The 27,484-nt window shown below is 48.7% G+C and overlaps 1 protein-coding gene across 3 annotated transcripts in view; it reads left to right on the top strand.

The window, feature by feature from the left end:
* The window catches only part of LOC138349579 (probable tRNA (uracil-O(2)-)-methyltransferase), a 143,144-nt gene that overhangs the window by 99,967 nt on the left and 15,693 nt on the right, over positions 1-27,484 (top strand). For all 3 annotated transcript variants that reach the window (XM_069309422.1, XM_069309424.1, XM_069309423.1), the window contains one exon: positions 8,557-9,153. In XM_069309422.1, the coding sequence (XP_069165523.1) occupies positions 8,557-9,153 (597 nt within the window). The remainder of the gene's footprint in view (positions 1-8,556; positions 9,154-27,484) is intronic.

Here is a 27,484-nt window from a genome sequence, read left to right as displayed (position 1 = left end):
ACCTCTTTTTCTTCTGTCTTCTAGTTTTGGCATATTTAATGCTTCTAACCTCTCCTCGTAGCTCTTGCCCTTCAGTTCTGGGAGCCACTTAGTAGCATGTCTTTGCACCTTTTCCAGTTTGTTGATGTGCTTCTTAAGATATGGGCACCACACAACAGCTGCATATTCTAGCTTTGGCCTAACAAAAGTCATGAACAATTTCTTTAGTATATCGCCATCCATGTATTTAAATGCAATTCTGAAGTTAGAAAGCATAGCATAGGCTCCTTGCACAATATTCTTTATGTGGTCCTCAGGTGATAGTTTTCTATCTAGAACCACTCCTAGATCTCTTTCTTTATCAGAATTCTTTAAAGATTTCTCACATAATATATAGGTTGTGTGGGGTCTATGTTCTCCTATTCCACATTCCATAACATGACATTTATTAACATTAAATTCCATTTGCCAAGTGGTGCTCCATATACTTATTTTGTCCAGGTCTTCTTGAAGGGCATGACAGTCATCTAAATTTCTTATCCTTCCTATTATCTTAGCATCATCAGCAAACATGTTCATATAATTCTGTATACCAACTGGTAGATCATTTATGTACACAATAAACATCACTGGTGCAAGAACTGAACCCTGTGGTACTCCACTTGTGACATTTCTCCATTCCGATACATTGCCTCTGATTACTGCCCTCATTTTTCTATCAGTCAGAAAATTTTTCATCCATGATAGAAGCTTACCTGTCACCCGTGTGTGTGTGTGTGTGTGTGTGTGTGTGTGTGTGTGTGTGTGTGTGTGTGTGTGTGTGTGTGTGTGTGTGTGTGTGTGTGCGTGTGTGCGTGCGTACGTGCGTACGTACACATGTACACATGTACACATGTACACATTGTACATGTACATTTATATTTATGTATGAGCATGTGTACATGTACTCACCTAGTTGTGCTTGCGGGGGTTGAGCTCTGGCTCTTTGGTCCCGCCTCTCAACCGTCAATCAACAGGTGTACAGGTTCCTGAGCCTACTGGGCTCTATCATATCTACACTTGAAACTGTGTATGGAGTCAGCCTCCACCACATTGCTTCCTAATGCATTCCATTTGTCAACCACTCTGACACTAAAAAAGTTCTTTCTAATATCTCTGTGGCTCATTTGAGCACTCAGTTTCCACCTGTGTCCCCTAGTGCATGTGCCCCTTGTGTTAAATAGCCTGTCTTTATTAACCCTGTCGATTCCCTTGAGAATCTTGAATGTGGTGATCATGTCCCCCCTAACTCTTCTGTCTTCCAACGAAATGAGGTTCAATTCCCGTAGTCTCTCCTCGTAGCTCATACCTCTCAGCTCGGGTACTAGTCTGGTGGCAAACCTTTGAACCTTTTCCAGTTTAGCCTTATGCTTGACTAGATATGGACTCCATGCTGGAGCCGCATACTCCAGGATTGGTCTGACATATGTGGTATATAATGTTCTGAAAGATTCCTTACACAAGTTTCTAAAGGCCGTTCTTATGTTAGCCAACCTGGCATATGCTGCTGATGTTATCCTCTTGATATGAGCTTCAGGGGACAGGTCTGGCGTGATATCAACCCCCAGGTCTTTCTCTCTCTCTGACTCTTGAAGTATTTCATTTCCCAAGTGATACCTTGTATCTGGTCTCCTGCTTCCTACCCCTATCTTCATTACATTACACTTGCTTGGGTTAAACTCTAACAGCCATTTGTTCGACCATTCCTGCAGCTTGTCCAGGTCTTCTTGAAGCCTCAAGCTGTCCTCCTCTGTCTTAATCCTTCTCATAATTTTGGCGTCGTCAGCAAACATTGAGAGGAATGAGTCTATACCCTCTGGGAGATCATTTACGTATATCAGAAACAGGATAGGTCCAAGTACAGAGCCCTGTGGGACTCCACTGCTGACTTCACGCCATTCTGAGGTCTCACCCCTCACTATAACTCTCTGCTTCCTATTGCTTAGGTACTCCCTTATCCACTGGAGCGCCCTACCAGTTACTCCTGCCTGTTTCTCCAGCTTATGCATCAACCTTTTATGGGGTACTGTGTCAAAGGCTTTCCGACAGTCCAAAAAAATGCAGTCCGCCCATCCTTCTCTTTCTTGCTTAATCTTTGTCACCTGATCGTAGAATTCTATCAAGCCTGTAAGGCAAGATTTACCCTCCCTGAACCCATGTTGATGGGTTGTCACGAAGTCTCTTCTCTCCAGATGTGTTACTAGGTTTTTTCTCACAATCTTCTCCATCACCTTGCATGGTATACAAGTTAAGGACACTGGCCTGTAGTTCAGTGCCTCTTGTCTGTCACCCTTTTTAAATATTGGTACTACATTAGCAGTCTTCCATACTTCTAGTAGGTCTCCCATTTCCAGTGACCTATTATACACTATGGAGAGTGGCAAGCAAAGTGCTCCTGCACACTCTTTCAATACCCATGGTGAGATTCCATCCGGCCCAACAGCTTTTCTCACATCCAGCTCCTATAGGTGCTTCTTGACCTCATCTCTTGTAATTTCGAACCTTTCCAAGGTCACCTGGTTTGCTGCCACCTCTCCTAGCACCGTGACTTCTCCCTGTTCTATTGTAAAGACCTCCTGGAACCTTTTGTTGAGTTCTTCACACACCTCTTTGTCATTCTCTGTGTACCTGTCTGCGCCCACCCTAAGTTTCATCACCTGTTCCTTCACTGTTGTCTTCCTCCTGATGTGACTGTGTAGTAGCTTTGGTTCGGTCTTGGCTTTATTAGCTATATCATTTTCATACATTTTCTCAGCTGCTCTTCTCACACTAACATACTCGTTCCTGGTTCTCTGGTATCTCTCTCAACTTTCTGGTGTTCTGTTATTACGGAAGTTCCTCCATGCCCTTTTGTTCAGCTCCTTTGCTTTCATACATTCCCTATTAAACCACGGATTCTTCCTTTGCTTCTCTGTTTTTACCTGTTGGGCTGGGACAAACTTGCTTACAGCCTCCTGACATTTTTGGGTGACATAGTCCATCATGTCTTGTACGGACTTGGTTCCGAGTTCTGTGTCCCAATGTATATCCCATAGGAATTTATTCGTCTCCTCATAGTTTCCCTTTCGGTACGCCAGCCCTTTGTTTCCCAGTTCTTTTTTGGGGGTGATAATTCCTAGCTCAACCAGGTACTCAAAGGTCAATACACTATGATCACTCATTCCTAAGGGGGCTTCCAACTTAACTTCCCTTACATCCGACTCATTTAGGGTAAATATCAGATCAAGCAAGGCTGGTTCATCCCCTCCTCTCGTTCTTGTCGGTCCCTTGACGTGTTGACTTAGAAAGTTTCTTGTTGCCACATCCAGTAGCTTAGCTCTCCATGTGTCTGGGCCTCCATGTGGGTCTCTGTTCCCCCAATCTATCTTTCCATGGTTGAAGTCTCCCAAGATTAGTAGCCTGGATCCGTTCCTGCTAGTCACAGAAGCTGCTCTCTCTTTTATATTGATGGTGGCCAAGTTGTTTCTATCATATTCCTGTTTGGGTCTTCTGACATTCGGTGGGGGGTTATATATGACTACTACTATAATTTTCTGTCCTCCAGTTGCTATGGTGCCTGATATGTAGTCACTGAAACCTTCACAGTTCTGAATTACCATCTCTTCGAAACTCCAACCTTCTCTTAGTAGCAAATCTACACCACCTCCTCCTCTCCCTTCTCTCTCTTTCCTCACTACATAGTAGCCCTGTGGAAACACTGCATTTGTTATGGTGTTTGTTAGCTTTGTTTCTGTGAGTGCTATTATGTCTGGGTTTTCTTCTAGTGCCCATTCTCCGAGTTCACTTGTTTTATTTGTAATTCCATCTATGTTAGTGTACATTGCCTTGAAGCTCACTTTCTTCAGTTCATTACACATGCTCATACATGTATGTATGAGCATGTGTACATGTATACATAACATCAATAAATGTGTAACTAGGGTCAAAAATTGTTATTTGCTTAGCTAAATGAACTAGAGGGTTCAGTTCCTGAACCGATTATGTGCCTCTATAATCCTTTACACCACTGCCCACGGGATGGGTATGGGGTGCATAATAAAGAAAGAAATTGAATTGTCTGCAGTCTTTGCCAATATGTCTTGGGCTGATATTTGGGCCTGGTGTTTTGGTGACTGAACAGGGTCTTGGTGACCAAGTATCTTGTGATTGTTCCCGATCATGAGCGGCCTTGTGTGGCCTTGGGTCTTGTGTGGTGGCCATTGTCCTCTTCCTCGTCCTGATACCTGTGGTGCTCCCTTCTTCCTGGTAATTGCTCTGTTTTTCTTTTTCCGTGGGTTCCTTCAGGGAGCCACAAAGGAGTTCCCCCCAGAAAACCATCATTGAATGTAATGAAATGCCAATTTCTTGGTGAGCCTCAGTGGCTCCCAGACACCTGCCACCCCCAGGGTGACAGGGTGGTTTATATGGTCATAAGAACTGGTGGTGAAGCAGCTGGCTGACCCAGTCTGACTCCCTCCTTCCCCCAACTGAGAGGGGGAGGAGGGCTGAATGAGTTCTTGCTAGTTTCACAAATTTTGTATCATTTGTTTACATAGTTGAGGGAGTTTTTTGGCTATTTTGAGGCTCCAGTATGGTTTGTAGCCAAGCAGTGCTCTGTTTTTCTTTCGCTGACTTTCTGGTGCCTTCCCTTGGTGGTAGCAGACATGAGTAAATTCAACATAAATTTTTTTATAGTGCCACTGTTCCCTGTGCCTCATTGAGGCGCATACCAATAAGAACTCTGCAATCCAATGGCACCCATTAGTTTGGTATTTTATTAACATAGTAGCTTCAGGGAGCCTCCAAGGCTCACCTAGAAATTAGTGTTTATTACATGTAATGCTGTTTTTTTAATGTACATTTCTGGGGGGAGCCCTGTCGGCTCCCCGGAGCTTACTAGGCTGATATGCTAATGTCAGACTTTGGCATCAGTCATGTGTATGGAGCCCCATAGAGACCAGGGGGACCATCCCTTCCAGGATGTGGGGAACGCTTAGGGCCGTTCCTGGGTCCGGTGCCTTGGGCTTGGCTGCTCGCTCGTCGGCTGCCTTGTTGAAGCTGTTTGCACCGATCTTGCGGGAAGCGGTTTCCCTGTTTTATACTTCCCACCTCGCGTGTCGGTAGGCGGTGCTTGTCTCCTCCCTGGAATCTGCCTGGTCCCTGGCTCTTAGGATGTCTTCTTTTTTGTCCTCCACTTTTTGAGGACTCTGCTGTGGTGCAGTATATACAGGCTGCGTCGGCTACTTGTCGTCCTATGTCTGACTTGTTCTGTTCTGGTGGCTCTGAGGGTCTCGGAGGGGGGGGGGGGAGTTGTGCCAGGGCTCGGGGTTTCGCTCGTTGTGGTAGGTCATTGGTGCCAGGTTCGGGTCCGGCCCCGCCTTCAGTCCTGCCTTCGTCTGGTTGGCGCGATGTTCGCTCAATGCGAGGTTCTGGGTCTCGGAAGGGGTGTCGGCCCTGTCGTGGTTTGCCCCATTTACAGGGCAATGTGGGGGAGGCTGGTGCTGTTCGCTCACGCCTGGTCCCACGATTTGTGTGCATTTCGGGTCATTTCCTTCGGCCTGCTGTGATGTTGGGTGGCCCCTCCTCCTTCGGGGGGTTCGGGCTGGCGGGGCAGGCCTCTTCCCCTGCGTTCGGTCAGGTCATCTTGGAGTGGATGCACTTGGGTGTGGTCGAAACGACGACGTCCCTCAGATGGGCCTCCGGGATTCGGATCCCGGAGGCCTTGCTTCGGCTGCTGTGTCACCGGCTTCCTCTTCGGGTTTTTCGGGGTTCAGTGCCTTGGCGCCTGCCTGAGCCCTCACTCTGTGTGTTCACGGACGCGTCGTCTCTCGGCTGGTTCTTTGTGACTAGTGCTCACCAGGCCAGCCAGGGGCGATGGGGTCCGTCCGTCCTGTCGGGCCCACAGCACGGTGCGGGAGTTCGCAGCGGTGTGGTTTGTGCTGCAGAGGGTTCGGGTCGCCCTCGAATCGAAGATCTGGCTCCATTCGGACTGCTCTCCGGTGGTTCATTGCCTGAACCAGGAGAAGTTCGATGTGGTCCTTGGCTCTTTGGCACTGGTCACTTCGGATGACTCGCCTGCTGAGTTCTCGGGGTTTAGCTCTCCTGGCTGTTCACGTGTGGGGAGTGTCCAACATCCTGCCGACGGCCTGTCTTGTTTCGTTTCCCTTTCCACGCAATGGACGGTTGACGCCGACTCCTTCTTTTGGTTTTGCCGGACGATCGGGCACCGTGAGTTGGAGACTTACCTGGGGAGAGTCGTTCTTGTGGCCCCGTGGTGGCTGGCCCAGCAGTGGTTTCAGGCGCTGCTTGCTCGATGTCCAAACCCGGAGGTTTTCTCGCGGCTCCGCCTTTTCCAGCAGATCCAACCGGAGCGTCACGTGGATGGTTCCATCTTCTCCAGTCTTCGCGTATGGTCTTTTTGACTCGGTTTTATCATGATCTTTATGGTGATCAGGTGGCTTCCTTGTAAGTGTCCCACCTGCGGGCTTCATCTCTGCGACAGTATGAAGTTTCCTGGCGGTCCTTCCAGTTCTTTTTTTGTCTTCGTCCTGGTCGTTGGACAGAGTGCGCTCTATTTTTCTCCTTGGTTTGTTGTGACCCCTTCGGTTCAGGATTGTTCCTCCAAGGCTCTCTTCCTGTTGGCATTGGCCTCTGAGAGTCGGGTCGGGGAGCTTCATGCTCTCCTCCGGCCCAGGGGTTTCTGCTCTTTCGGTCTTCATGATGGTTTTGTTCATCTGCAGCCGTCTCCTTTTTTGTTAAAGAATGAGACTGCTGCTTTCCGGGGGGGTCCCTGGGTTGTTGGTGCTTGGTTGGTTAGGCCCGGGGTGCATCCTGTTTGTGTCCGGTTGCGGCCCTTCGCCGTTATTTGCGCATCACGGCTTCTATGTTCTGGGAAGCGCTTTGGGTTGATTCGGTTTCCCCTCTTCCCTGTTCATGGGTGCGGGTCTTTCAGATCGTCCGCAGAGTTATTATGGCTAGCCAGCCTGCGGTCTATCTCTGTGCCCATGACGTTCGTAAGTTCACTGCTCTTGCTACCGTCTTTGGCAACATGTCCTGGGCTGACATTCGGGCACGGGGCTTTTGGCGGTCGAACAGGGTCCTTTCTGCTCATTACCTCATGAACGTTCCGGTGCCCAATCGGGCCTGTTTCACTTTGGGATGGCGGTTGCAGCCAGTTGTCTCGACTTCGAGTTGAGGAGTGAGCAGCGACCGCCTCCCGGGTAAGTCCCTCCTGTTTTCCTCTTCGGGTAGTTAACTCTGAGGAGCTGACGGGGCTCCCCCCAGGAAACCAGCATTGAATGTGATGAAACGCCATTTTCTGGGTGTGACCTGGAGGCTCACCGGCATCCCTCCCTCCCTCCCTCCCTCTGGTCAGCAGTTTTTCGTGTGTTTTGACATCCACCCTCAAAACTGTCGGGTGGATAGCCGGCATGGGTGGCCTGAGGCTTCCCCTTCCCCCTCCCCGGGAGGGGGGGAGCTGCGCAGACAGCAGCGTGGCGGCGTGTGACGTCATGCTCGTTTGCTCGTTTATTTTTAGGGGAGTTCTATCCACTTGTTCGGTGTTTGGTAGCAATATTTTCACCAGAATAGGGGATTTGTTTTGGGATGCTTACCTTTCTGGGTGCCAGACCCAGTTGATGGCAGACACAGAATGCTTCCAATCACACGGGGGTTTCTATAGGCTATTGCTCCCTTTGCCTCTCTGAGGGCAACCCGTTCCCGCACTTTCTTACAGTCAATATTGACTTATTTAATACATGCATATGTGACATACTAAACATACTAGTTTACCTTGAAAAGCTTCATAGAAAACACCGACCTTACCTAACCTTCTTAGTATGTTAAGATAAGCATCTTATTGCTTCGTAATTACAATTATTACTTAACCTATACCTATAATAGGTATAATAGGTATAATTATATTATATATAATATACCTGTAATAGGTTAAGTAATAATTATAATAAGTAATTAAGTAATAATAATAAGAAAACACCGACCTTACCTAACCTTCTTAGTATGTTAAGATAAGCATCTTATTGCTTCGTATTGGTTAAGTAAGTAATAATAATAAGAAAACACCGACCTTACCTAACCTTCTTAGTATGTTAAGATAAGCATCTTATTGCTTCGTAATTACAATTATTACTTAACCTATACCTATAATAGGTATAATAGGTATAATTATATTATATATAATATACCTGTAATAGGTTAAGTAATAATTGTAATTACGAAGCAATAAGATGCTTATCTTAACATACTAAGAAGGTTAGGTAAGGTCGGTGTTTTCTATGAAGCTTTTCAAGGTAAACTAATATGTTTAGTATGTCACATATGCACGTATTTAGTAAGTCAATATTGACTATACAAAAGTGCGAGAACGGGTTGCTGAGGGGGCCAGGCTCTGGCTTGTGGTCCCCGGTAGGCCCACAGAACTCCATACACATGACTGATGCCAAAGTCTGACATTAGCATATCAGTCTAGAGCAGCCTCTGGCTCACACCCAGAAAACGGCATTTCATTACATTCAACGCTGATTTTTTTACTTATTCTAGGAAGAAGCCATTGAACCATCTGATAAGAACCTTTTTCCTGCATATGACTGGCTGATTGGTAACCATTCAGATGAATTAACTCCATGGATTCCTGTCATTGCTGCTAAATCCAAATATACAACTCGTTTCTTTGTAATCCCATGTTGTGCCCACGACTTTGACTGCAAGTACCGAAGAAAGTATACAGGTAGAAGCCAGTACTCAGACTATCTTGAATATGTCAAAGAAGTGGGCAGTGTTTGTGGCTTTGAAGTATGGCAAGACAAGCTGAGAATTCCTTCGACCAAGAGAGTTTGTCTGATTGGACAGGAGAGAACATACAGTGCACTGGAGACCCCTCAGATGAACCAAAAGATTGACCAGTTTATTAGAAAAAGAAGCACTAAAAGTATAGAGAGTCAGACACGTGATGGTAGTTGTGAGAACCTTGGCAGTAACACACACAAAGCAGGGAACCATATTCTCTGGACAGAAAATTTTAAAGCTCGGGAAGCTGTGCAAGCTGTGCGTAATTGTACGCAGCTTGAGAAGACAATCAAAGATGATCTTGTGTCAACTGTAGCCAGAATGCTCATGGAAAAAAAACACATACTAGAGGTAATGATTCTAAAAGCTACAACTGTTTATTATTTGGTATCAGTGGTAGAAATACCTAATGGTTTTGTCATGTTTATTTCTTCATTTTACTTTCTCAACTTTACCATTTAATATCTTAAGCATGCCTTACTCTATTATCTTTAAAATACTAAAATTTAAGCCACAAAAGTGGCTGCTTGGAAACTTGCATGTGAGGTCATGCACCACATTGGGAGGTAAAATAGTGCTGTGTTCTGGTTATGTGTAGGTCATCGCCCTGCTACTGCTGCCTTCGTAATAGTGGCATTGACTGCACTACCAATGTAGTCATCTTGTTTGCCAGTGCTTGTTCTTCACTGATTGTCTCTCAAACACAGTTTGCTCTCCTCAATGTTCTTGAAGTCCCAGCTTGAATTACGAAGTATGTTCATTAAAGTGCTAGCGCTGGGGACTATTTTTTCCCAGTCTCACATTGCTATTAATGGCAGTGATCTCAGAAACTGCCATGAGGATATCCAAGATATTTTAGAGGCCAAGGGACACTTGGTACTCCAGATGGACATATTCACTCTTCATCCCTGTGATAAACATGCACAGTCTGTCCAGATACCAAAAGTAACTTTTGACCCTCGCTCCCTCCCCACATTTGTTATACATCATGGTATCAAATGTTCAATGCAAGAATATATCCCCTCTCCCCACCAGTGCAATCAGTGCTGAAAGATTTTCTATGGCTCTGCCACTTGTCATATCGAGGTCTTCCTTTGACCCTCGAGTGGCAATTATGGACATGTGATGGATTCTTGCAAATCTCTCCTTGATCGATGCATTAATTGTAGTGAAACCCATCATGTGTTTTTCTGGACCTGTGTACACTGCAAGATGGAAACACTGCATCCTCTCCCTCAAGCATAATAACATCATTCCCTTCTCAAAGGACAACTGTGGTACCTGGATCTCTTCCAAGATGTGATGCTTTGCATGCTCTGACCGTTTTGACTCTCAGGCCTGCTGACCTTATTGTCCCCACCTCTGGAACAGATTGTTTACAGGTTATTGTTAGTTATACCTGTACGACTGCTCCTTGTGTCCCATCACACTCAGAAACCATGTCCCTCCTGACCCCTTTCCCTAGGTCTGTGTACCTTACTCGTAACTGTTCCCTGTCTGCCTTTTTGTGCTTGGTCCCATTTTCTGCAACCTTATCTTTGGATACTTTGGATGCCCTTACAAACCCCATCTGGTGCTCTTATCTGCCTCTTGTTCATTCTAGTCACCATGATTGTTATCATGCCTCTGCATCCCAGCTGGATCTACCAGTCATCTCCAGCTGAAACAATTACTGATTTCACATAATACATAGCTTCCACCATCTCTCTCTTCAACATACTTCAGTCATCTTGTTATAAACCTAAACTGGATGCTTTCACCCCCACTTTTTCCCTAGAAAGATGATCTTGATCTCTGCTGTTGCTTTTCCGCATGCTGCTACCCTGGAATCTAATGTCCTTGGTTTGACGTATGGCGATGCTACCATATCTGAGCCCACTAATGTTTCCGAGCTTGAGCAATGCCATTCCTCTGAATGGAATGCCTCTGCCTTTTCCCTCACCAGCTTCTGACTGCATTTTGACCCCTTCTTTCTTACCTGTTCTAAGGTATTCTTCAATGCTGTGCAGTACTTGCTTAGCCTATGCCTCTGGATTCAGATCTGACTTATCCCAACTACAGCTACTAATTGTTTTTCTTACCATTCTTGCTAAGTGCTTCTTCCTCTATGTTTTCTGACAATGCTTTTAAGCAAATTTTTATAGGGTGTGCTTTTAACTCTTAAATTGGGGTTTTTGTCTCATGCATTGAGTTTAGTTTTTTTGTTGTCGCAGTTGCTGGACCACTATGATATGGCATTAGATGCTATGGAAGACAAACATAACGCGGATGTAATTTACACAGATTTCGCAAAAGCTTTTGATAAATGTGACCATGGTGTTATTGCACATAAAATGCGTTCAAAAGGAATTACCGGAAAAATAGGCAGATGGATCTACAATTTCCTGACCAACAGAACCCAATGTGTAATAGTCAACAAAATAAAATCCAGCCCATCAACAATGAAGAGCTCAGTCCCCCAGGGTACTGTGCTTGCTCCAGTACTTTTTCTCATCCTCATTTCGGACATAGACAAGAACACAACCTATAGCACTGTATCATCCTTTGCAGATGACACTAGGATCTTCATGAGAGTAGGCAACATAGAGGACACGGCGAACCTCCAATCAGATGTAGATCAGGTCTTTCTCTGGGCTACAGAAAATAATATAGTGTTTAATGAAGATAAGTTCCAGCTCATGCGCTATGGAAAAAATGAAAATATAAAAACGGAAACCACGTACAAAACTCAGGCAAATCATAACATAGAACGAAAAGGCAATGTAAAGGATCTGGGTGTACTCATGTCGGAAGACCTTACCTTTAAAGAACACAATAAAGTAGCCGTCACAACTGCAAGAAAAATGACAGGTTGGATAACAAGAACTTTTCACACTAGAGATGCTATACCGATGATGATACTTTTCAAAACGCTTGTGCTCTCTAGAGTGGAGTACTGCTGCACAATGACAGCACCTTTCAAAGCTGGAGAAATTACTGACCTGGAGAGCGTGCAGAGATCCTTTACTGCTAGAATCCACTCAGTAAAACATCTAAACTATTGGGACCGACTAAAGAGCCTAAAACTGTACTCCCTTGAGCGCAGGCGGGAGAGGTACATAATAATTTACACTTGGAAAATATTAGAGGGGCTGGTCCCAAACCTGCACACAGAAATAACATCACATGAGACCAGAAGACATGGCAGGATGTGCAGAATACCCCCGTTGAAAAGCGGAGGTGCAACTGGTACTCTGAGAGAGAACTCTATCAACATCAGAGGTCCGAGACTGTTCAACACGCTTCCACTACACATAAGGGGCATAACTGGCCGACCCCTCACAGTGTTCAAGAGAGAACTGGATAAGCATCTCCAAAGGATACCTGATCAACCAGGCTGTGACTCGTATGTCAGGCTGCGAGCAGCCGCGTCCAACAGCCTGGTTGATCAGTCCGGCAACCAGGAGGCCTGGTCGACGACCGGGCCGCGGGGACGCTAAGCCCCGGAAGCACCTCAAGGTAACCTCAAGGTAAGGTAGTTATTTTGTCCTTGTTTTTATACAAATGATGTAAATAATGTATGGTTATAATACATCTATGTAGATGTAATGGAGTTAATCTAGACCCAAGAAAAAAAAAATTTCTGTGGGGAGCCCCTCCAGCTCCCCGGAGCTATCCAGGCTGATATGTATATCCCTAGACTTTAGCATCAGTCAGTGTGAATGGAGTTCTAGGCCTACCGGGGACCCCGGCCAGAACCTGGCCCTCTCAGGAAGGCACGAGGAGCAATGGCCTATAGAAGTGCACATGTGATTTGGAGCATTCTGTATCTGCCATCAACCGGGACAGGCACCCAGGAAGGTAAGCGCTCCAAAACAAACCCCTATTCTGGTTCAAACAACAAAAATAGCCAAAACAAGTGGACAGAACTCCCCAAATAAAAACTAGCAATCAAGCATGACGTCACACGAGCCATGCCGCTTGTCTGCGCAGCTTCTGCCCCCCCCCTTCCTGGGAGGGGAAAGGGGGAGCGCTAGACCCCCTGCACCGGCGATCCAACCACTAGTTCTTAGGCTGATGTGCTTGTGGCACGGTCTGCTGGTCTGATTCTCTTGTTGTGCTGTGCCTGGTGTTCAATACTGCTCTTACGGTGGCGTGCGAGCTGTGCGTAATATTCACAGGTACTCGAGCTGCATGTGCTTAGGGTCACCTTCCCTGAGTGCCCTGTAAGTACTGCCCTTGGGGCTTGGAGTTATCTTCCACAAGTCGCCTTGGGGTCTACCTCTGGGGTATTTTGCTGCTTGGTGATTGACCGCCCCGAGTGTTGGGATGTTTTCCTCCCTTGTTTACCTTGGGGTAAATGGTAGTTTTTACACTGGTGGGGCACAGGGTACTGCACAGCTAGTTTTCACCTATTACAGAGGCCAGCTCTGTTCCTCCTGGGTATGTTGTCCTCTTGCGGGGTTTTTCTTTTACTTTTTGTTTTGGCCTGGTAGGGGGAGTCTGCCTTATGTCCCTTGCTCCTATTTAGCTAGGGTGTTGACCTCCTGTGTTCAGTGGTACCCCCTGCTTCGCCCCTGTGAATGGATACATTCCGGAGGTTCAGCTTTAGCACTTTGTCTGGTAGACTTGGGCGCTGGTTAGCAGTGCTCTGCCTGGGCTTACCCTTAGCAATACCAGTCTAGGGGACCCTGGGAATTCCCACGGAGGTGCACGGGTCCAATGAATGCGACCCCTGGGTCTCCTCTTGCCTTGTGCGAGTTTGAGGGTTGCTCTGTCCCCTTGTCTGAGGGCGACGCTCATTGTTTTTCCCTCCCTCATGCTGCCTGTTAGGTCGGTGACACCTTCGACCCTGAGTCCTATGAGCACTGTTGCTTGTTGGTGACTTAATTCACCCAATCTGATGATGAGGATATTTGGGTGCAGGCAGCTCAGGCGCTGCATGATAGGTTTCATGCACAGTCCCCGACTGTGAGGCTGTCAAGGTCGATGCCTTTCAGCTGGACTGATCGAGGTGGGGCTTCCTGTACCTCTTCCTCCCCCAGTTCTGCTATTGCTCCAGGTCCTGGCTCACTTGGAGATTTACCAGGGAAGTGTAGTCCTTCTGGCTCTGTGGTGGCTGGCCCAGCCTTGGTTTCAGGCCCTGCTTACTCGGTGTCCAAACTCGGAAGTTTTCCTCGTTTTTCCGCCTCTTTCAGCAGATCGGCTCTGTGCGTGATGAGACTGGTTCGGTCTTCTCCTCAAGTCTTCGTGTCTGGAGTTTTTGACTCTAGTCTATCACCATCTCTATGGTGATCAGGTTGCTTCTTTGATGGTGTCCCACCTGCGGGCTTTGTCTCGGCGGCAGTATGAAGTTTCCTGGCAGTTCTTCCAGTTCTTTTTGTCGCGTTTGTTTTGTTCTTTCTCTTATGGCTGTTTCAGGACCGTCATCTTATGCCAAATACTGTCGCCTCATATCGTACAGCGCTGGCGGAGCTGCTACAGCTTGCTTTCAGAATAGATGTTACTTCTGCACCGTTTCGCAAGCTGTCTTGGGTGTTGTTTCACCTCCGACCTGCTCATGCGCCGCCTGAGCAGTCCTGGTCCTTCGACAGGATGCTCTTGTATTTGTCTTCTCGTTTTGTTGTGGCTCCTTCGGTTCAGAATTGTTTTTCTATGGCTCTTTTCTTGTTGGCATTGGTCTATGGGGTTAGGTCAGAGAGCTTCATGCTCTCCCCCGGCGCAGGGGTTTTTGCTCTTTTGGTCGTGGTGATAGGTTTGTTCATTTGCAGCCGTCTGATTCTTTTCTGGCGAAGAATGACACGGCTGCTTTCCGCAGGGGCTCCTGGGTTGTTGATGCTTTGTTGGTCAGGCCAGGGGTTCATTATGTGTTGGGTCCAGTTGCGGTGCTCTGTCGTTATTTGCGCGCCACGTCCTCGGTAGCCGGAGATGTGCTTTGGGCTGATCCGGTTTTCCTTCTTCCCTGTTCCCGGATTCAGGGCTCTCAGGCTCTCCGCAGGGTTATTCGGTCCAGCCAGCCTGCGGTCTATCCGTGTCCCCATGACGTTTGCAAGTTTGTTGCACTTCCTGTTATCTTCGGTAACATGTCTTGGGCACAGGGATTTTGGCAGTCGATCAGGGTCCTGGTTGCACGCTACCTCGTAAATGTTCCTGGGGCCTAGTCGGGCCTGTGTCGCTTTGGGTCAGTGGTTACAGCCAGTTGTCTCGACTTAAGAGTTGAGATGTGAGCACCGACCACCTCCTGGGTAAGTTCCTCTCATTTTTGTCTTTGGTGAAGTAGCTCTGGGGAGCTGGAGGGGCTCCCCCCAGAAAACCAACATTGAATGTAACGAAATGAGGCTCGGTGAGTCCCGGAGGCTCTCTGATAACCCCCCTCCCCTCCTCCCTGTTGGCAGTTTTAGTGTTTTTGACATCCTGCCTAAGAACTAGTAGTTGGATCGCCGACGTGGTGGGTCTGGGGCTCCTCTTCCCTCTCCTGGTGATGGGGAAGCTGCGCATCAAGCGGCACGGCTTGTGTGAAGTCGAGCTTGATTACTCGTTTTCATTTGGGGAGTTCTGCCCACTTGTTTGGCTATTTTCGTCGTTTTAATCAGAATAGGAGGTTTGTTTTGGGGCGCTTACCTTTCTGGGTGCCTGTCCCAGTCGATGGCAGATATAGAGTGCTCCAAATCACATGTGCATTTCTATCTGTTATTGCTCCTCATGCCTCTATGAGGGGGGTCAGGTTCTGGCTCATGGTCCTCGGTAGGCCTAGAACTCCATCCACCCATCCAGAGGGGAGTGGGGAAACCCTGCAAAAGCAGCTCAACAGACATAGTGAGAGTAGCACCACCCCCATTCACCACCCAATAGATGTCCTACATGCCCCAACCCCTGGTGCCCAAGGTGCCCACCTAGGGCATCCTAGGGCACCCTCCCCCACTCCTCCCCTTCCCCACCCACTAAGCCCTCCCTAATCCCCCATGCCCTCCCTTCTCCCCCAACCCCAAGCCCTCCATTCTCCCCCACCCCCTAAGCCCTCCAGTATCCCCCATCCCCCTGAGCCCTCCCGTCTCCCCCACTCCCCTAAGCCCTCCCTTCTTCCTCACCATTCCCTTTCCCCCAACCTCCCCCTCCAAGCCCTCCTTCCTCTTCTGCCCCCCAATCCCCCCAATCCCCTCCTCCTCCCATACCCCCCAAGCCTCCCCCTCTCACCCCCGTCAAGCCACCCCCTTCTCACCCCCCCCCCCAAAGCCTCCCCACCCCCCAAAACCCTCTTTTCTTCCCCTGCCATCCCCCAAAAGCCCTCCCTCCTACAGCACCCTCCCTGTACCAAATCCGGCCAGCCCCCGCACACCCCAGATCCCCCTTCATAAGCCCTCCCATCCCGGTCCCTTACTATTTCCCTACTTTAGGAAATCAATAGGATTTGAGAAAGGACAGAAGAGAGTCAGTTTCAGGGTGATGTACTCAAACATAGATGGGATCACAAGCAAGGCAAGTGAACTAAGGGAAAGAGCAAAAGAAGTGTACTCAGATGTAATCAGACTCAAAGAAACAAAACTCTCAGGAATCATAATGAATGCAGGGTTTCCCCAGGACTACACTGTAATAAGTAAAGAGAGGGAAGGAAGGGGAGGAGGTGGAGTGGCCCTCCTAATGAGAAAGGAATGGAGTTTCAAGGAGATGGTTATCCCGGGCTGCGAGGGATTCAGAGACTACATAACAGGCACCATGACAATGGGAGGACCAAAAGTAGTAGTAGCAGTGATATACAACCCTCCACCAAATGACATAAGATCCAGGCAAGAGTATGACAACAACAACATGGCAGTTAACACTATAATTGAAAGGGCTGCCTCTGCTGCCTGTAGGAATAGATCCCATCATGGGGGATTTCAATCACGGAAGGATAGACTGGGAGAACAAGGAACCGCATGGAGGTGAGGATATATGGAGAACCAAACTAATGGAGGTGGCGACAAGAAACTTTTTAAGCCAGCATGTCAGGGAACCCACAAGGATGAGAGGAAAAGCAAGACTCGACCTAGGCTTCACTCGGAAGGACTCCGACATAAGGGAAATCGGTTTTGAGGTCCCGGTAGGAATGAGCAACTACAGTGTACTGGTGTTTAAGTATCTGATTGAAGAAGGGTTATTGAACTCAAGGAGGGGTACTGAAAACAAAAGGCTGGCATTCTGAAAGGGAAAGTACGGGGAGATAAGAAAATTCCTAACAGATATGACATGGGAAATAGAACACTACACTACACACAGAAATCACAATTGCATGATGCATCAAATGAACAAATCCACAAGGGCCGTGACGAGGATTCGAACCTGCGTCCGAGAGCATCTCAAACGCTGCCTTAATCGACTGAGCTACGACATAGTCAAAAGGAGTTGAATGGCCCTTGTGGATTTGCTCATTTGTTGCATCAGATGCATCTGATGATGAAACTCGCAGATGGGACACCATCAACGAAGTCACTTGATCACTTTAGAGATGGTGATACACCCGCGTCAAAAGACCAGACGCGAAGAGCCGAGAAGAAGGCCGAACCAGCCATGTACAGGACCGGTCCAACCTGCTGAAAGAGGCCCAGCTGTGGGAAATGCCCTGGGTTTGGACAAGAATCAAGCAATGTCTGAAAACAAAGCTGGGCCGGCCACCAAGGGGCCATGAGGACTACTCTCCTTGGGAAGTACTCCAACCGAGCCAGAACCCGAAGCAACAGCTGGACAGGGGGAAGAGGTACAGGTAACTCCACCTCAACCAGTCCTGTCGAAAGGCATCCACTGCGAATGCCTCGCAGGCGGGGAAGGGCGCCACATAGAATAGGAGATGCTGAGACTACGCCGATGCGAAGATATTCATGTCCTTGAGTCCGTATGTTCGGCAGAGCCAACGAAACGAGTTGGTGACAACCGGCTAATCCGTGAACAGAGGAATGAACTGAGACAGGCCGTCTGCCAGGACGTTGGACACTCCCCGAACATGAACCGTACGGAAAGCCAAACCCCGAGAATCTAGCAGATGAGCCACTAGAAGGAACCAACCCCAAAGAGGCAAGGGCCGAAGAGAACCATCCGTGGTCCCAGCAATAAACCACCTGAGAACAGTTCGAATGGAACCAGACGGTAGAGCCCCGAGTGACCCGAACCCTCCGAAGCGCAAACCAGACAGCCGCAAACTCCTGAACCTTGCTGCGAGCCCGACGGAAGGATGGACCCCACCGTCCCCGACCAGCCTGGTGAGCACCGATCAAAAAGTCCCAGCTGAGAGATGACCCATCTGCGAACACATTGAGTGAAGGCTCGGGGACGCGCGAAGGCACGGAACACCGAAAACCACAAAGAGGAAGCCGGCGACGCAGCACCAATACTTGGTCCCCGGAGGACAAACCCAATGATCGCGAGAGAGGCTGAAGGGGCGTCCCTGAAGGAACCAAAACAGACACCGGAGCCAAACCTGACCCAGTGGGTAGACCAGCACAGCGAAGTTCAGACTCCCTCACAACTGCTCGAGCAACCACCGAATGACCCGGGACTCCCTCGGAAACAACCAAAGGTGGGACCGCAGCCGCAGCAATGCCTCTGAAGGGAGAGACAGGGAAGCGGTCCAAGAGTCCTAAACAAGACCCAGCCAGGTCCGAACCCAGGACGGAACAAGACGGAATGTCCTCCAGTTCACCAGGTGCTCAAACATGGAAAGAACCAAATCCCTGGCGAGTAGACAAGCGGACCGACTGGGAGCCCACAAAAGCCAGTCGTCGAAGTAGGCCAGAAAACCGAATCCCGAGCAGACGAAGACAGGTCACCAAGATCCGGTAAAGATGCAGAAATACACTAAGTGCCAATTACAAACTAGGGAAGGCAACAAAAGTGGCAAGCCTGAAGCTCCACCCCCAATTGTGCCAGTCCCAGAACGCTGGAGAGGAACGTGCCAAGAAGGGACCCGGAGGTCCAGGGACACCATCCAGGCACCCAGCCCCAACAGAAGCTGGACCGGAGACAACAGTCATCCGAAGAGGGGCAAAGAATCCAGGGAGCAGACTGAACAAGTCCAGAAGAACCGCAGATCTGCAAAACCCCGTGTCTGCATTGGAACAGGTGGGAACCCTGGAAGGATGGGGGGGATTGACCACTTCCAAACGCACCCACACCAAGATGACACGACGAAGCACAGGGGAAGAAGCCCACCCTGCCAGCCCTGAACCCCCCAAAGGAAGAGGAGCCGCCCAACGCCAACCAAAAAATGCCCAGGAACTGCGGGACCAAGCGAGAGCCAACAGAGCAGGCTGGCCCCCCCTCAGCGCTCCAGCAACAGCGAAGGGAACGAAGCCCCTTCCGAAAGAAAATGTATATATATACGCACACACACACACATATATATATGTCGTACCTAGTAGCCAGAACGCACTTCTCAGCCTACTATGCAAGGCCCGATTTGCCTAATAAGCCAAGTTTCCCTGAATAAATATATTTTCTCTATTTTTTTTCTTATGAAATAATAAAGCTACCCATTTCATTATATATGAGATCAATTTTTTTTTATTGGAGTTAAAATTAACGTAGATATATGACCAAACCTAACCAACCCTACCTAACCTAACCTAACCTATCTTTATAGGTTAGGTTAGGTTAGGTATCAGAAAAAGTTAGGTTAGGTTAGGTTAGGTAGGTTAGGTAGTCGAAAAACAATTAATTCATGAAAACTTGGCTTATTAGGCAAATCGGGCCTTGCATAGTAGGCTGAGAAGTGAGTTCTGGCTACTAGGTACGACATATATATATATATATATATATATATATATATATATATATATATATATATATATATATATATATATATATATATATATATATATATATATATATATATATATACACACACACAAAATGTATAAATACATACATACATACATACATACACGTGAAAATAAAAATAAAGAAAGAAAAGAAAAAGACAAGCCACCGACCGGTGGGCAGAGAGCACTGCGCCGGCCAGATGAAGAAGGCACCAAGAGAGCACAAAAACTGCACCAAAAGGCCCACCTTGACAACAAAAACCCAAAGCCCTGGCATGACCACAACACGTACCTAGACCCAAAAAGACCAGCCTGCAAGCCAGGAAGACCCGGGAACCCCAGGAGGCAGAACCGGGTCACACACGAGGTAACTATAATCCCTCTGAACCCACAATGGGGGACCAAGAGGAAGAAACCTTCAGAATGAAACCAAAGAACCCAAAGGAACCCGGAATTGAACCCGGGGGAGCCCAAACCACCGCATTTGCCATTGGAAAGACACCACAGAAAAAGCACAGCACCCAGACAGAATCCCCAGGGAAACAGCCAAAACAGACCGAAAACCGAGGGACCCAAGGTGTTAGAGCAAGCATAAACAGACAATGACACTGAGCCCAAACTCCAGGCCCAGACCCAAACAGACAGAAAACGCAAAAACCGGTGTAAAAACCAACACCTAAGCGTTCCCAGAGGAACAGAAGATGGGCAGAACACCCCAGAAAAAGCAAAGAAATGGCAACAGGAGGATAAAACTCACCCAAAACGCAAGCTCGCACACTCAGGCACAGGTAAACAAACCACAGTGCTGCCCCGGTGGCCAAGCGGCGAAGTAACCCACAGAAAGAAAATGGCCACCAGAACAAGAAGCTGTGACCGACGCAATAGATCCAAAAACATTCCAGCAAATGTGGAAAGTAAGCAGACGAGAGGGATGAAAAACCCGGCCCAGAAGCAGAAAACCCAGGCAAGGGCAAACAGCCCCAGAACTGCTAACGGGCATTCCCCACAGCCCCGGGAACCCGCAACAGAAGGCCCCGGGGCAAAGCCGTCCTCCACGCCCTCTGCCCTTAAAGAAAAAGGAGAGTCCAGAGGAATGGCAGCAAAGAAAGGGCCGCTGGTAAGACACAGAAGGCTCGGCAGGAGCAACAGGCTCGAAAACCTCCGTCCCCAATCCGAACAGGGCAGTCCCCGAAACCACCCGAGTCTCGGCACCAACTAAACCCTGCCCAACCCTGAAATTTGCAGACGGTCAGGAGCCGGGAACAGGGAGGGGAAAGGGGCAAACAACACCTAACCAAAACGGGGCGGCTCCAGGGCATCCGGGTAGGAAACCAACTTAGCACGTTGCAGCAACCTAAACCGAGCAGGCAACGTGGATGCTGCCTAGACTCTGAACAGTAAGGACATCAGAAGAGAACTGGAGAACAAGCAGAGAACACATCTCGCAAGACTCCGGGTTAAGGTGTCAGTGACCCAACAGGCAGCATGACGGAGGTAAAAGAGGCGACTGTCACCCTGAAACAAGGGTGACAGCAACCAACGAACCCGCACAAGACGGATTGGAACCCGGAAGACACATCCACTGGTCCACCGAGCCACGACAGGGTTTTCCAGGGCCCATAGGCTGACTGCTATGGGAAGCCCGGGCAAGGTGTTGCTAACCGGTTAACACCAAAAGCTAACAAGGAGTAGATGCTAACAATGAAAACCCCTGCGACGTGTACAATCACGTGGTGGCCTAGCAGAGGGCCACCAAACACTACCAGTGGAACTATAGCCACACTAGGCAGACCCCCACCAGGCAAATGAAAATAAAAACAAGAGAAAATCCCGCAAAAGTACGCTTTCCCCAGAGGCAACAGGAACAGGTCCCCGCATAGGTAGCAGGTCGTGCAACACCTTGATGCCCTAACCAGTACAATACCTGTCCCTACCCAACGCCAAACAATGGCCCCAAGCCCCAGCTGGCCCCAAAAGCGAGGTAAATGCCGAGCATCAAGAATCTCTACGGGAATGGTTCCGGAACATCGCAGGAAAGATAACCCTGTCTCGCAGGGACAGTACTCACAGGGTGGTTAATGAAGGAAGCCCCTAAGCGCATGCAGCCCTGGTGCTGATGAGGAACACCTGGCCACCGCGCAACACAAAACACAGCAGTAAGCGACACGAAGGAAAACACTGCCTAGGAAACTGAGGCCAGAGAAGCGTCTCTCCCGGTTGACATTAGCTTACGAACTAAGAGTGCTATGCAGCCAGCGCGGTGAGATCCGGGGGGGCCCCACACCCCCTCTTGGGGAGGGGAGGGTTGCACGGACGACTGGTGCGGCAGTAGTGTGTTACGTTTGCTTGTTTGCTTGCTTTTTTGGGATTGTAGGGAGATCGGTTTTTCTACCTTTCTGTTCGGTTTTTGTTGTTGGTTTCTTACCATGTGGGGTATGTTTTATTATGCCTACCTTTCTGGGTGCCTAACCCCGGTCAATGACAGATAAGAAAAACTCCCAACCACAGGGTGGTTTTCCAGGACCATTGCTCCCTGCAACCTCTCTGAAGGTGCCAGGTTCTGGCTCATGGTCCCTGGTAGGTCTGAACTCCATAGCCAATGTCCCGATCTTTAGCCCGATAAGCTCCAAGGAGCCGTAGGGGCTCCCCTCAGAAAATACACTGCTGTCACTGTGGTTTTTGCTAAGATATCCTGGCCTGATACTTGATCGTGTGTGGTTTTGAAAGTTAAACAAATCTCTTGCGGCCCCACATTAAGTTAATGTTCCTGAACCTCATGATGCCAGCATCACTTTGGGATGTCTCTCATCCTGGTGCCTCATCTTCATTCTGAGTGTGTGGTTTCTCCTCACCCTTTGGTGAGTCCCTATTCTTTGTTGTTAGTGGGTAGTTACCTTCAGGGAGCCATAAGGGCTCTTCCCCAGAAACCCAACATTAAATGTATTGAAATGCCTCTTTCAGGGATATTGATTCCCACTCTCCATTCTAGGTCATCAGTTGGGGGGGTGGGGGATCATTTGCACATCTGATCCAGTAGACCAATAGGCACTAGGAGCTCTGGCAACCCCCCCTCCCCACAACTCATCAACTGTTGTACAGATTCCTGGGCCAATTGGGCTCTATCATATCTACATATGAAACTGTGTATGGTGCCCATATCTTAAGAAGCACATCAACAAACTGGAAAAGGTGCAAAGACATGCCACTAAGTGACTCCCAAAACTGAAGGACAAGAGCTACGAGGAGAGTTTAGAGGCATTAAATATGCAAAAACTAGAAGATAGAAGAAAAAGAGGCGATATGATCACTACGTACAAAATAGTAACAGGAATTGATAAAATTGATAGAGAAAAATTCCTGAGACCTGGAACTTCAAGAACAAGAGGTTATAGATTTAAACTAATGAAACAAAGCTGCCGGAGAAATATAAGAAAATTCACTTTTATAAACAGAGTGGTAGACGGTTGGAACAAGTTAGGTGAGGTAGTGGTGGAGGCCAAAACTGTCAGTAATTTCAAAGCATTATATGATAAAGAGTGCTGGGAAGACGGGACACCACGAGCGTCGCTCTCATCCTGTAACTACACTTAGGTAATTACAGTCTCACCCTTCCACACAGTCTCACCCTTCCACACTGTCCCACCCTTCCACACTGTCCCACCCTTCCACACTGTCCCACCCTTCCACACTGTCCCACCCTTCCACACTGTCCCACCCTTCCACACTGTCCCAACCTTCCACACTGTCCCACCCTTCCACACTGTCCCACCCTTCCACACTGTCCCAACCTTCCACACTGTCCCAACCTTCCACTCTGTCCCAACCTTCCACACTGTCCCACCCTTCCACACTGTCCCACCCTTCCACACTGTCCCACCCTTCCACACTGTCCCACCCTTCCACACTGTCCCACCCTTCCACACTGTCCCAACCTTCCACACTGTCCCACCCTTCCACACTGTCCCAACCTTCCACACTGTCCCAACCTTCCACTCTGTCCCAACCTTCCACACTGTCGCACCTTTCCACACTGTCCCAACCATCCACACTGTCCCAACCTTCCACACTGTCCCACCCTTCCACACTGTCCCACCCTTCCACACTGTCCCACCCTTCCACACTGTCCCACCCTTCCACACTGTCCCAACCTTCCACTCTGTCCCAACCTTCCACACTGTCCCACCCTTCCACACTGTCCCACCCTTCCACACTGTCCCACCCTTCCACACTGTCCCAACCTTCCACACTATCCCACCCTTCCACACAGTCTCACCCTTCCACACTATCCCACCCTTCCACACAGTCTCACCCTTCCACACTGTCCCACCCTTCCACACAGTCTCACCCTTCCACACTGTCCCACCCTTCCACACAGTCTCACCCTTCCACACTGCCCCAACCTTCCACTCTGTCCCAACCTTCCACACAGTCTCACCCTTCCACACAGTCTCACCCTTCCACACTGTCCCAATCTTCCACACTGTCCCACCTTTCCACACAGTCTCACCCTTCCACACTGTCCCAACCTTGCACACAGTCTCACCCTTCCACACTGTCCCAACTTTCCACACAGTCTCACCCTTCCACACTGTCCCAATCTTCCACACTGTCCCAACCTTCCACACAGTCTCACCCTTCCACACTGTCCCAATCTTCCACACTGTCCCACCTTTCCACACAGTCTCACCCTTCCACACTGTCCCAACCTTGCACACAGTCTCACCCTTCCACACAGTCTCACCCTTCCACACACTCCCACCCTTCCACACTGTCCCACCCTTCCACACTGTCTCACCCTTCCACACAGTCTCACTCTTCCACACAGTCTCACCCTTCCACACAGTCTCACTCTTCCACACATTCTCACCCTTCCACACTGTCCCAATCTTCCACACTGTCCCACCTTTCCACACAGTCTCACCCTTCCACACTGTCCCAACCTTGCACACAGTCTCACCCTTCCACACAGTCTCACCCTTCCACACACTCCCACCCTTCCACACTGTCCCACCCTTCCACACTGTCTCACCCTTCCACACAGTCTCACTCTTCCACACAGTCTCACCCTTCCACACTGTCCCAACCTTCCACACAGTCTCACCCTTCCACACAGTCTCACCCTTCCACACAGTCTCACCCTTCCACACTGTCCCACCCTTCCACACAGTCTCACCCTTCCACACAGTCTCACCCTTCCACACTGACCCACCCTTCCACACAGTCTCACCCTTCCACACAGTCTCACCCTTCCACACAGTCTCACCCTTCCACACTGACCTACCCTTCCACACAGTCTCACCCTTCCACACAGTCTCACCCTTCCACACAGTCTCACCCTTCCACACTGTCCCAACCTTCCACACTGTCCCACCCTTCCACACAGTCTCACTCTTCCACACAGTCTCACCCTTCCACACTGTCTCACCCTTCCACACAGTCTCACTCTTCCACACAGTCTCACTCTTCCACACAGTCTCACCCTTCCACACAGTCTCACCCTTCCACACAGTCTCACCCTTCCACACAGTCTCACCCTTCCACACTGTCCCACCCTTCCACACTGTCCCACCCTTCCACACAGTCTCACCCTTCCACACAGTCTCACCCTTCCACACTGTCTCACTCTTCCACACAGTCTCACCCTTCCACACAGTCTTACCCTTCCACACTGTCCCACCCTTCCACACTGTCCCACCCTTCCACACTGTCCCACCCTTCCACACTGTCCCACCCTTCCACACAGTCTCACCCTTCCACACAGTTCCACCCTTCCACACAGTCTCACCCTTCCACACAGTCTCACCCTTCCACACAGTCTCACCCTTCCACACTGTCCCACCCTTCCACACTGTCCCACCTTCCACACTGTCCCACCTTCCACACTGTCCCACCCTTCCACACAGTCTCACCCTTCCACACAGTCTCACCCTTCCACACAGTCTCACCCTTGCACACTGTCCCAACCTTGCACACAGTTTTCAGTGACTCCGAAAAAGTTCTTTCTAATGTCACTGTGGCTCATTTGGGTACAAAGCTTCCACCTGTGTCCCCTTGTTCACGTCCCTCGCGTGTTAAACAGTTTAACTTTATCTACCTTGAATTCCTCTGAGAATTTTATAGGTGGTGATCATGGCCTCCTTAATTCTTGCGTCTTCCAGTGTCGTGAGGTCGAGTTCCAGTAATCTCTCCTCATAATTCATACCCCTCAGCTTGGGGACTAGCCTGGTGGCATATCTCTGAAGCTTTTCACTACTGGTGGATGGGTAGTGCTAATGAACTTGTGCTTGTTTTCAGAGATTTGATCATTTGTTGGGGTGTTTGGCATTATTGAGGCTTTAATCCCTTTGAACCCAGCAATGGTCTTCAGTGGTTCACTAACCTTCTGGATGTGTTACCAGTGAGGTGGCAGTGTCACCTGCACTCTGTGCCTGTGAGGGGTTCCAGTGCTGGTCCCCGGTATGCCAAACTCATGTGATCTAGTACTGTAGTTGGGAGCCAACTTTTTGAATAAGACATTTCACTTCACTCATCATAGATTTGTTAGAACTACCATTCCTCATTACCCTTAATGGTCTCTCCTTATCCCACATACCTAAAGTTGCTTTGTTGACAACCTCGCCATTTGTTCCTGACATAGTGATTTCAACCTTTATGCAAGACCGCTGGCAGGGTCATCGGTCTGAGGTTACTGGTAACAAACTTCACACAATTATTAAAGGTAACTTGTCCCCTTAGCCATCCTCTTACTACCATAATAGACGGTGGGAAATGGTTCTGGTTAGGTTACGTATTAGTCATTCATGCTTAATTCATGGACATTTAATGGAATGCCACCCTGCTCCTTATTGTTTAAACTGCATTGTGCAGCTCTTTGTGGACTGTCCCAATTTTCAGAACGATCTTGCTTTCCTGATGTCCCTCGAGGTCATTTATCCCTCAATAAAATTCTTTGTGAATCTGATACCTTTGATATAGCTCGCCATGTGTGTTTTTGTTCTCGTAGTGAAGTGATAATTAGCACCTTTTCAATATCTAGTGACACTAATGATGCTACAGTCTCCCTGGCTTGGTGCCTTCTTTTGGTAATTACTCTTCATTGGCAGCTGGAGCTTGTGATTGATAACGTGGAGTTCTCGTTATCAGGCATGGGTTCAGGTTTTATGTGGTAAAAATTTTTGTTATAACATATACTAGTTGGCACACTGTTCCTCATCCTTCTTTATCTCATTATGGGAGTTACCTTTTGTGGAAAGGTGGGTGCAAACTCTGGACTGAAGTTTGACACTCACCTACCCATGCCCCCTACCCCTGACTTTGCTGACCCTGATCCCGACCCTGATATTCTTTAACGTGATGTGTTGCTCTTTCGCCTTTGTTTCTTCCTTGTTCTCTGTTGTTGTCCTTTCTCTTCTCGTCAATGTCTATTCTTCAATGGAACGTTCGAGGTTATTACGCCAATTTCCTCGAACTCCAACTTCTAATTTCGCGGTTTTCGCCCCTTTGTGTTTGTATCCAGGAGCCGATGCTTGGTGCTCATCCTGGTCGTTTTCGTGGCTATTCCTTTCTCTCCCCCCCCTTCCTAGCCGTTGCTGGGGCTCCTAATTCTTCTGCTCTCTTGATTCGCGCTGATGTTCCCTTTGTCCCCTTACTTTTTCCTTCGCCTCAACATTGTTCTGCTGCTCGTATCTTTGTGGGGAAATGGTACACAGTTTGTTCCATTTATCTTCCCCCGAGTGTCCCACTTTCTCTTCCTGATTTGAAACACGTTCTGGACTCCTTGCCGGAGCCTGTGCTCCTGCTGGGTGATTTCAATTGTCGTCATTCTCTTTGGGGTGATGTTCTGACGAATACCTGAGGTCGCATTCTTGAGCCGTTTATCCTCTCTTCTTCCCTGTCTCTTCTGAATTCTGGTG

The sequence above is a fragment of the Procambarus clarkii genome, chromosome 65 (genome assembly GCF_040958095.1).
Source record: "Procambarus clarkii isolate CNS0578487 chromosome 65, FALCON_Pclarkii_2.0, whole genome shotgun sequence".
In the NCBI taxonomy this organism is placed as follows: Eukaryota; Metazoa; Arthropoda; class Malacostraca; order Decapoda; family Cambaridae; genus Procambarus; species Procambarus clarkii.
This window is presented reverse-complemented; position numbering and strand designations above follow the sequence as displayed.